At 48.1% G+C, this 11,266-nt stretch overlaps 1 protein-coding gene across 1 annotated transcript in view; it reads right to left on the bottom strand.

Moving 5' to 3' along the window:
- Positions 1 to 729: 729 nt before the first annotated feature.
- The window catches only part of LOC121287479 (androgen-induced gene 1 protein-like), a 30,571-nt gene continuing 20,034 nt past the window's right edge, over positions 730 to 11,266 (bottom strand). Inside the window, exon 6 of the mRNA XM_041205404.1 lies at positions 730 to 1,844. Coding sequence (XP_041061338.1) covers positions 1,816 to 1,844 — 29 coding nt within the window. The 3' untranslated portion in view covers positions 730 to 1,815. The remainder of the gene's footprint in view (positions 1,845 to 11,266) is intronic.

Genomic DNA, 11,266 nt, shown 5'->3' with positions numbered 1-11,266 from the left:
GCGGATGCTGGAAATCCAAAACAAAAACAGAATTACCTGGAAAAACTCAGCAGGTCTGGCAGCATCGGCGGAGAAGAAAAGACTTGACGTTGAGTCCTCATGACCCTTCGACAGTTCAAGTTCTGTTTTAGTCTCTCAGTGTGTTTGTTCAGTGCCTCCTGAATGAATCTTCTCCATTTTGGTTGGTCACAAGCCAGGGTTTCCCTTGAGTAGGCCTCTTCAGGAATGCTTTGAGGACATCCCTGAAGTGTTTCCACTGTCCTCCTGGGGTTCTCCTGCCACAAGCCAGGAATCTGGCGTCAAGCATACGAACGACATGCCTGACCCAGTGGAGCTGGTTTTGAGTGATTAATGCCCTGTTGCTGGGAATGCTGGCTTCAACGCATATGAGAAAATGGACCTTTCACTAAATACCCGGAAAACTAAGGTTCCAACCAGCTCCCAAAGCACAACTCCCCACAGTTGACTAAAATCAACAGTAACGCCGATTGCACAGTCTGTCCAGCCACCCTCTCCAATCTATTTAACTGGCATCCAGATTTTAATCCTGTTGAGATTGGAATGGGAAAATAATCAGACACCAGATTCACACTACTGTAAACTTAACGAGAGTCTCCGATATCCAACTATCCTGAGCCTAACTCACCAAATGTGTGCAGATTGAAGTGGGGCCAACCACACATACTGATCAGTTCCCATCTCAATAAGAGAATTCTAGAATGCAATGGCTAACTAATCACTGTTTAATCACAAAGCCTGGGTCACAGTTTCTCACAAAATTACAATCAGAAAGGATAAACTCAATGTGGTCACAAGTCTGTGCAAGGTCAAAAAGGAAATGGCAGAGACGTTATACAAGTATTTTGTGTCTGTCTTCACAGTACAAGACAAAAAAGCATCCCAAGAATAACTGAAAATCAAGGACAAAAGGGAGGAATTTAAAACAGTCATTATCACCAGGAAAAAAGTAGTGGAAAAACTTTAGACTTAAGACGGAGATGAGGAGGAACTTCTTCACTCAGAGGGTCATTCATCCTTGAGATTCTCTTCCCCAGAGAGCAGTGGAGGCTGGGTCATGGAATATATTCAAGGCTGAGTTACATTTGTTGATCTACAAGGAGGTCAAGGGTTACAGGGGCAACCAGGAAAATGAAGTTAAAGCCACAATCAGATCAGCCACAATCTTATTGAATGACAGAACGAGTCTGAGGGGCCAAATGGCCTATTCTTGCTCCTATTGCTTATGATTGTATGCCCCTCCCCCAGGTCAGGGCTAAGTATGAGGGTATATCAGTAAATCACCTGCCTCTCCCTTTTTCAGTAACCAGGTTCTGGATGAGTTTGGTTATGAATGAATTTGGGATTTGGATGAGTCAGAAAGTACTAACAGGGAATCATTCATTCGCCATTCAGGAGTGTGATGTTCACATAGTCTATCTTGCTCTTTAGCCCATCATTAACTGCTCACTAAAGAGGCAACTGCTGGGTGTAAGAATTTAGATCACTACACCGAGCTCCGGGCGGGGAAATCAATGATCTGGTGTCACCATCTTAGTACCGACATGCCCACTATCTACAAGTGGCTGATGGGGATTTTAATGAGAACAGGCAACTCTTGATCCATCTCATTGTTACAGGGAGCTCTAAAACATAATTAAACATCTTGGAGATTAATCAGAAAGAAGGGATATTTCACAGTGACCAGAGCTACTGTCATTAACCCTTATACAAATTGATCATGAGGCTAACAGCAAGATCTCAACAACAATTCTACGGCCACTGTCTTCATGTTATTTAGTCCCAATTGTCAGCTGATCACTTCACCTTCATGGATTCCACAGTGCCTGCAATGAAACAGAACAAAAACAGTCATAGCAACAGAAAATAGAGTCAATAATTAGGCTGGAATCTAATCACGTGCTTTGCTTTGGGGGTGGGGTCGGATGGAAAATTGGGGGTGGGGTGGGGGGAAGAGAGAGTTTTCATTTAAAATAACAGAAACCCGAGGATGAATTAAAGCACTCTGGAACCTAACTGCGGGCCAAGTTGGCACTACATGGACAGATACAGGGTAAACCTCCCGCCACACTGTCCTCATCAAACACTCCCAGGACAGGTACAGCACGGGGTTAGATACAGGGTAAAGCTCCATCTTCACTGTCCCCATCAAACACTCCCAGGGCAGGTACAGCAAGGCGTTAGATACAGAGCAAAGCTCCCTCTACACTGTCCCAAGCAAACACTGGCAGAAGAGCTACAGCAAAGTTTCAGATACAGACAAAAACCTCCCTCTGCACTGTCCCCATCAAACACTCCCAGCACAGGGTTAGATACAGAGTAAATCTCCCTCTACACAGTCCCCGTCAAACACTCCCAGGACAGGTAAAGCACCTGGTTAGATACAGAGTAAAGCTCCCCCACACTGTACCCATCAAACACTCCCAGGACTGGTACAGCACAGGGCTAGATACAGAGTAAAGTTCCCTCTACACAGTCCCCGTCAAACACTCCCAGGACAGGTAAAGCACCTGGTTAGATACAGAGTAAAGCTCCCCCACACTGTACCCATCAACCATTCCCAGGATTGGTACAGCACAGGGCTAGATACAGAGTAAAGCTCCCTAACACTGTACCCATCAAACACTCCCAGGACTGGTACAGCACCCGGTTAGATACAAAGTAAACATTCTATGGTCTGCAGGGCCTGATCATTGGCCAAACCAAAGGATGATGACAAAGCGGGACATACAAATGCTTCTGTGCAACTAGGTTACACTTTTGGCGGGGCGGGCGGGGCAAGCGGGGGAGGGGAGGGCATGGTGCACTCTGATTCAATGGATCTCACCACTCATTTGGACAGCTTCAGAAATATGATGAGTGACATTTCGGAATATATCAGTGTGTGGGGAAACAGGCCACAACTGTGGCTGACAGCCTGCTGTCAGGAAATGACTTGACTTGTACGTGTGTACAGGGAGGGGTTGTTGTGGGGTAAGAAAATAAACTATGTGAGGTTAGTCTTGGGGCAGACAGAAACATTTTAAAGCTTAGTAGTAAATGTCCAAAAATGTCTGCCAAGCACAGATAAATGTGTAAATGAAGGAAAACGTCTTTAAATTGACTATGAGCAAACTGGAAAGGAAGGCAGAAACCTGCACAATAAAACAGTGACAGAGACCCCCAACCAATCAGTGATAAAGAGACTCCCACCCGTGAGACAGAGACCCCCGCCCGCCCCAACACAGTGACACAGACTCTCCCACCCAGTGACACAGAGACCCCACCCTAACACAGTAACAGAGACACCCCCACCCCAGTGACAGAGACCCCGCCCACTGTGAGAGACCCCCACCAAGTGACAGAGACCTCCATCCCAACACAGAGACCCCCCAGCCCAATGACAGTGACACAGAGACCTCCAACCCTTCAGTGACAATGAGACCCTCACCCTAACAGAGTGCCACAAGAGACCCCCTGCCCAGTGACACGAGACCCCTGCCCCAGTGACACAGAAATCCCCCTCCCCCAAAAGTAAGAGACCTCTCCACAGAGACCCCCGCCCCAGCGACCCCACCCCGTCAGTGACACAGAGAACCCGAAACCCCACTGAGAGAGACCTCCGCTCCCCAGAGTTAGAGCACCCCCAGAGGCAGGGAGACCCCATTGATGACACTCCCACCCCCCCATGCCAATAACACAGGTAGCCCCAACCCCCAGAGGCAGCCCACCCAAAATGACCTAGAGGCCTCCCATACACACTGCACCCACCCCCCCCAACCCCAGTGAATCAGATCCCCCCTTCCCCCTCAGTGACACAAACCTCCACCCCCTCCATATACACTAAGAGACCACCAACCCCCATACACAGTGACACAGAGACCCCCCCACCCGAGAGTTATAGAAAACACCCAGTGACAGAGGCACCCTCGGTGCCAGATAGCGGCACCCCACCCCAGTGACATACAGACCCCACCTCCCGCACAGTTAAACAGAGACTCCCACCCACAGTGACCCCCACCACCCTCATGAGAAAGCCGCCACCCATACCGTGAGAGCCCACACCCCCACACAGTGACACAGAGACCCCAACATCCAACCCTCACACACACAATGGCCCAGATCTCCCAGTCAGCAGTAATGCTGGAGCGATCACTGCTCACTGACAAGGTTACTGCCAAGATCACGGCACCCCACACTTTGTGTTCTTCCAGCCAGATCTTCCAATCTTAGGTGCAGCAGTGATGCTTCAGAGCAGCTAATCCTTGTGGAGGAATAGCAAAGAGGGGCAGAAGGGAGGATACCCCCCACCCACACCTTGTTAACGCATAAGCTGCTGTATTCAGGTGTTTAAAGACGTCAAAGGTTTTCAGTAGGTGAGCGAGCGAGTGGATGGGATTGACGGCAGTGGGCGGTCGGGCAAGGGAGCGGGCGGTCCGGCCAAAGTGTGAGCAGTTTGTGGGAGGTGGCGGGTTGAGTTACACTGTTAATCTCTGGTGTAACTTGGCGATTAAACAGTGTAACAATTATAGGGTATCAGGTTAGCAGTATGTATCTAGCCCAAGTCACTGACACTGAGATCAGAATAAAAGACATTTATGGAGGTTCCAGTCAGCACAAATCAGCCCATTGCAAGTTTAAGCTTCCTGTGGAATTACAGCATTTCTACAAAGGTCAGGACTTCTGATGCACCCTGAAGCACAACTGGAAGACATCTCATCATTCACTACGGTTAGCATCGAAAGATCTGATCCTGTGACACAGAGACTCTCTCCCCAGCCCAGACACAGTGACAGAAATCTACACCAAAGTAGTCAGCCAGTACATTAAATGCTGAAATAAAGCTATACATATTTTGTATAATTTTATTTGGATACTTTACAGAAATTTTTTAAAAAGTAGAAACTGTCTTCTATGGCAGGTACTGACCTGACACAATCAGTAAATCCATCTTGTAAAAACTGGGACCAAGAACTTGGCTAAACACTTCCTGCTGGAGTACTTCCCAATCGCCCATTGTGTACTGCCCACGTCAAACACTGATCAACTCATCATTCTGGGGTGAATATGGCACAAGGCCAGTGGGGGACACACCCTGGATTCTCTGGAATTTTAGTCCAAATATCTGAAAGGAGAGCTGAGATCTGGGGAGGGGGATAATGGGTCCACAGATCCTCAGACAGTGCGGGCAGCACCCTGGGGGAACAGGATCTTTCCAGGGCTATCTCAGGGTTTCACCCTGCTCCCACCCTACACACACAGCTGCATTAACTTCTACCTCAGGCTGTCAGCTTTAGGGAGGGCCAATTTACTTTCAAAAGTTAAGAGTTGAATTGAGCTTTAGCCACTTCAATCTTGAATCCTAATAAAGGCTGTGTCCAGGCCAATTTGCAGCTCCCTACTTGGAGTCTTAGAGAAGCAAGTTAATTCATCAGAGGTTGGGAATCAAGCCTGGAGGCCTCCTGCTGTGCCTGCCTCAGTTCCACACTTGATGCTGCATGTACTCCTGAACTCACTGGCGACATACCTTTCCCTGTCCTTTTGAGACTGGGCAGCTGAGTTTTTAAGGGGAGGCGAGTGTGTTTTGCATTGCTGATCTCTTTTTGAGTATCAGTGTTCACATCAGGCTCACCAGAAGACATGCCAGCAGACTTGCTTTCTACAGAGGTGGCCGGGTTAGCTTTGGGATTAGCAGTGGTCGGAGGCAGAGAGCAAATCGCAGGCTCAGCTGGCTGAGCTTGGACTTGGGCAAGTGCGCTCAGATGCTGGGTGATATTGCCCATCAGGTCTATCATCTGGTCCAACTTGCCCGCTAAATATTCAAAACCCTCCTTTTGAAGATCTAGAAGCTTCTGTGGAAAGGTTCTGGGAAGGGGGGGAAGTTTGCTGACGGACTGGGAGATGATTGGTGTAATGGTTGGAGATGAAGAGTCAGGGCAGAAAGACATATCAGGAGGAAATGGGGAGAGTACAAGCTCAACATGTTCCCTCTAGGGTGATAGGAAGGAGTAACAAGCCCAGAGAAGCATGGATGACCAGAGATATTCAAGATAGGATGAGAAGGAAAAGAGGCTTTTAGCAGGTACAAGGGAAGCAAATCAGCAGAAGCATTAGTGGAGCACAGAAGGTGCAGGGTGAAGCTTAAGAAAAAAATTAGGAGAGCAAAGAGGATATGAGAAAGCTCTGGCTGGTAAAAATAGGGAAAATCCCAAGATATTCTATAAGTATATCAATGGGAAGAGGATAACCAGGGAAAGAGTAGGGCCCATTAGGGACCAAGGGGGCAATCTATGGGTGGAGCCAGAGGACATCGGTAGAGTGTTGAATGAATACTTCACATCCGTCTTCACCCAAGAGAATGAGGATGAAGGTATCGAACTCAGGGAGAGAGACTGCGAGGTTCTTAAGCAAATTGATATCGGGAGTGACAAGGTATTGGAGATGCTGGCAGGCTTAAAAGTGGACAAATCTCCGGGTCCGGATGATTTGTGTCCCAGACTGCTGAGGGAGGCAAGGGAGGAGATCGCAGGGGCTCTGACCCAAATTTTTAATTTCTCTCGGCCACAGGGGAGGTACCAGAGGTCTGGAGAACAGCTAATGTGGTTCCGTTATTTAAGAAGGGTTGTAGAGGTAAGCCAGGGAACGACAGGCCAGTGAGTCTCACATCAGTGGTAGGGAAACTATTGGAGAAAATTCTGAAGGAGAGAATCTATCTCCACTTGGAGAGGCAAGGTTTGATCAGGGATGGTCAGCATGGCTTTGTCAGAGGGAGGTCATGCCTAATAAATTTGTTTGAATTTTTTGAGGAGGTGACCGGGTGTGCAGATGAGGGTAGTGCAGTTGATGTGGTTTCAATGGATTTCAGCAAAGCCTTTGACAAGGTCCCACATGGGAGACTTATAAAGAAGGCAAATGCACACAGGATACAGGGTAATTTGATAAGGTGGTTTCAAAATTGGCTTAGTTGTAGGAGACAGAGGGTGATGACAGAAGGATGCTTTAGTGACTGGAAGCCAGTGTCCAGGGCGTACCACAGGGATCTGTGCTGGGTCCCCTATTATTCGCCATTTACATAAACGACATAGATGGCTACGTGGGGGATAGGATTAGTAAGTTTGTTGATGACAAAGATTGGCCGGGTGGTTAACAGTGAGGTTGAGTGCCTTGGGCTACAGGAAGATATAGATGGGATGGTCAAATGGGCAGATAAGTGGCAGATGGAATTTAACCCAGAAAAGTGAGAGGTGATACACTTTGGAAGGAATAAGTTGACAAGGAAGTATTCAACGAACGGCATGACACTAGGAAGCTCTGAGGAACAGAGGGGCCTTGGCGTGTGCGTCCATAGATCTCTGAAGGCGGAGGGGCATGTTAGAGGGGTGCTGAAAAAGGCATATGGGACACTTGCCTTTATTAATTGAGGCACAGGTTACAAAAGTAGGGATGTCATGTTGGAGCTGTATAGAACCTTGATGAGGCCACAGCTGGAGACTGAATGCAATTCTGGTCGCCACATTATAGGAAGGAAGTGATTGCACTGGAGGGGGTGCAGAGGAGATTCACCAGGATGTTGCCTGGGATGAAACATTTAAGTTATGAAGAGAGGTTGGATAGACTTGGGTTGTTTTCATTGGAGCAGAGAAGACTGAGGGGCGACCTGATCGAGGTGTACGAGATTATGAGGGGCATGGACAGGGTGGATAAGGAGCAGCTGTTCCCCTTAGTTGAAGGGTCAGTCACAAGGGAACATAAGTTCAAGGTGAGGGGCAGGAGGTTTAGAGGGGATGTGAGGAAAAACCTTTTTACCCAGAGGGTGGTAATGGTCTGGAATACACTGCCTGGGAGGGTGGTGGAGGCGGGTTGCCTCACATCCTTTAAAAAGTACCTGGATGAGCACTCAGCATGTCATAATATTCAAGGGTCATGAGGACTCGAAACGTCAACTTTGTTCTTCTCTGCCAATGCTGCCAGACCTGCTGAGTTTTTCCAGGTATTTCTGTTTTTGTTTTGGATTTCCAGCATCCTCAGTTTTTTGTTTTTATAACATTCAAAGCTATGGACCAAGTGCTGGTAAATGGGATGAGGTAGGTGTGTCAGGTGTTTCTTACGTGTCAGTGCAGACTTGATGGGCCGAAGGCCTCTTCTGCATGGTGAGATTCAGATTCTGTGACAGCTCTGCTCTCTGCCCCAGTCTCTGCTCTATCCCTGGATCTCGGGTCTCTGCACCCCACCCCCGCAGGTCTCTCCCCTCTCCGCCTCCACCCTCCCCACCCTGGTGCCCAGGCCTCTGCCCCAGGTCTCCATCCTCACCCCTCCACCCCCCTCTCCCAGCCTCCGCACTTCCCGCCCCGGGGTTCAGCATTTGCTCCCCCGACCCTGCCGGGGCCCCAGGCCATTGGGGCAAAGATCAGGCTGCTGGGTTAAAAACAGACTTTGCACAGACTTGGAGAACATAAGCTCTGACCTCGGTGGGTGTGGGGGTGGTGAGCAGGTAGCTGGGCACAAATGGAGCCACAATAAACACAATGCTGAGTCCAGGTAGCATGCCAATCAGGAACAGAGGCTGAAACCCAGTTAGGGAAAGGAGAAAGGGTAGTGGGCGTTGGGGGACTAGGGGATGGGGCTGGCGCTGGAGGGGGGAGGGGTAAGGGCGAGAAGGGGCGTGCGCCGGGGGGTGGTGGGGAGGGCCAGGCATCAGGGTGGGGAGATTGGGTGCACGGGGAGAGAGAGAGAAAGAGAGTGAGCCAGGTGCCTGGGGGGAGGGCCAGGTGCCTGGTTGTCGACAGGAAGGGGCAGGCGTCAGGAAAAGAGGTCCTTACCTTGGCTGGAGTTGCTGTTTGTGATCCTGACGAGCTCAACACCAGGCTCCAGTGTACTGCTGACTCTCAGGCAACCTGCATCACTAAGATAACCTCAGCACAAAAGCACATTTAGCACAATAAGCAGCAAGAACCAGTAGAAGAGAATAGGGAACAGGCAGAGCAGGAAGCCACAAATGATAAAGCCACATTCACGCATAGCCACTGGGGGCTCAGTCATTCAGATACCCCTGACCTGGGTCTAGCCCTCCTTCTGTGTCCCTGATGCCCTCCTTCATTTCCATTTCTGCTCACTTCCTCTGGGAATTCCACCAGTGGAACCATGACTGCGCACACACAATCTGCCGAAAATACTTGAATAACTGCAAACCTCTGCCTGCACACCTTCATCTATACAATACCTCAATCATAGAACTACTCAAGAGTGGGTTATACTCAGCAGCAGCTGAGCTTCAGTTCCCAACAAGCCTCCCAGAAGATCACACCCTCACCTACTATCAGTTAGTGCTTAGCAGCATTCCCTATTACTAATGTATCTCTGCAGGGATCTAATTTTTACCACTCTGGGTGCCTGTACATATAAAGCTGCTGTACCTGTCCTGTGAGTGCTTAATTGGGACAGTGTAGAGGGAGCTTCACTCTGTATCTAACCCCATGCTGTACCTGTCCTGGGAGTGTTCGATGGGGAGAGAACAAAAGAAATAGGAACAGAAGCAGACCATTTGGTCCCTCGAGACTGCTCTGCCATTCAATAAGATCATGGCTGCTGATCTTGTTTCAATTTCTACATTCCCATCTAACCCCCGATAATCTTTGATTCCCTTGCCTAAAAATAATCTATCTACCTCTGCCTTAAAAATATTCAATGTCTCCACCACCACCACCTTCTGAAGCAAAGAGTTCCAAAGTCATACAACCCTCAGAAAAAAATTCTCCTCATCTCTGTCCTAAAAGGGCACCCCCTAATTTTAAACCAGTGCCCACTAGTTCTGGACTCACCCACAAGAGGAAACATTCTTCACACATCCACCTTGTCATGGCCGTTCAGGATCCTGTATACTTCAATCAAATCACCCCTCACTCTTCTAAACTCTAGTGGAAACAAGCCCAGTCTGTCCAACCTTTCCTCATAAGACAACCCACTCATTCCAGGTATCAATCTAGTTAACCTCCTTTGAACCGCCTCCAATGCATTTACATCCTTCCTTAAATAAGGAGACCAAAACTGCACACAGTATTCGAGGTGCAGTCTCACCAATGCCCTGTGTAACTGAAGCATAACATCCTTACTTTTGTGTTCAATCCCTCTCGTAATAAAGAATAGCATTCCATTAGCCTTCTTAATTACTGAACCTGCATACTAACTTTTTGTGACTCACATACTAGAACACTGAGATCCCTCTGTGCCTCAGAATTATGCAGCCATTCTCCACTTAAGTAATACTCTGCTTTTTTGTTCTTCCTGCCAAAGTGAACAACTTCACATTAAACTCCATTTGCTAGGTCTTTGCCCACTCACTCAACTTGTCTATATCCATCTGCAACCTCCTGTCTTTTTGACAACATACTTTCCTACCTATCTTTGTGTCATCTGCAAATTTAGCTACCATGTCTTCACTCCCCTCATCTAAGTCATTGATGTAAATCGTAAAAAGTTGAGGGCCCAGTACAGACCCCTGTACTGTCACATCCTGCCAATCCGAAAAAGACATTTATACAGACTCTCTGCTTTCTGCCAACCAGCCAATCTTCTATTCACCTCTACAACATGCAATTTTATTTTCCGTAATAATTTTTGATGTGGCACCTTATCAAATGCCTTCTGGAAATGGGGACAGTGTAGAGGGAGCTTTATTCTGTATCTAACATCGGGCTGCACCTGTCCTGTGAGCGCTTGTTGGGGACAATGTAGAGGGAGCTTTATTCTGTATCTAAACCCCATGCTGTATCTGCCCTGGGAGTGTTTGATGGGGACAGGGGACTGTATCTAATCCCGTGCTGCACCTGTCCTGGTCCAAATCCCAGGTTTTCAATAATAATAAAATTAAACAGTTTGATGAGCCCCTCTACTTCCCCAGAGTAATACATGATTTGGAAAATTTCATTGCACATTATGAATTATAACATGCATAGAGACAATGTAGGACAATTGTGGGTTTCATCTTGTGTGATTAGTGGATGTGTTAGAGAGGCAGTGGAAATGAGGATTGGGATAAGATCTACTGTTCATTTAGTGTAATCATCAGTACTAGAGATCCCCGGGGCCACGCACAATCCCACCGCCTTCCCACACAATACACCCCCCGGTTGGTCCCCCAAACCCCCATATACATGCTCTATCACATAATAAAGATCGAGCTGAAGATTGGCTTCTAGAGAGCCACTGGTGCATCAATACCAACGTAGAGATCCACTGGCGCACCAATACCAGTGTAGACATCTGCTGGCAT

The sequence above is a fragment of the Carcharodon carcharias genome, chromosome 14 (genome assembly GCF_017639515.1).
Source record: "Carcharodon carcharias isolate sCarCar2 chromosome 14, sCarCar2.pri, whole genome shotgun sequence".
NCBI lineage: Eukaryota > Metazoa > Chordata > Chondrichthyes > Lamniformes > Lamnidae > Carcharodon > Carcharodon carcharias.
Note: the sequence above shows the minus strand (reverse complement) of the source record. Positions and strands in the feature narration are given on the sequence as shown.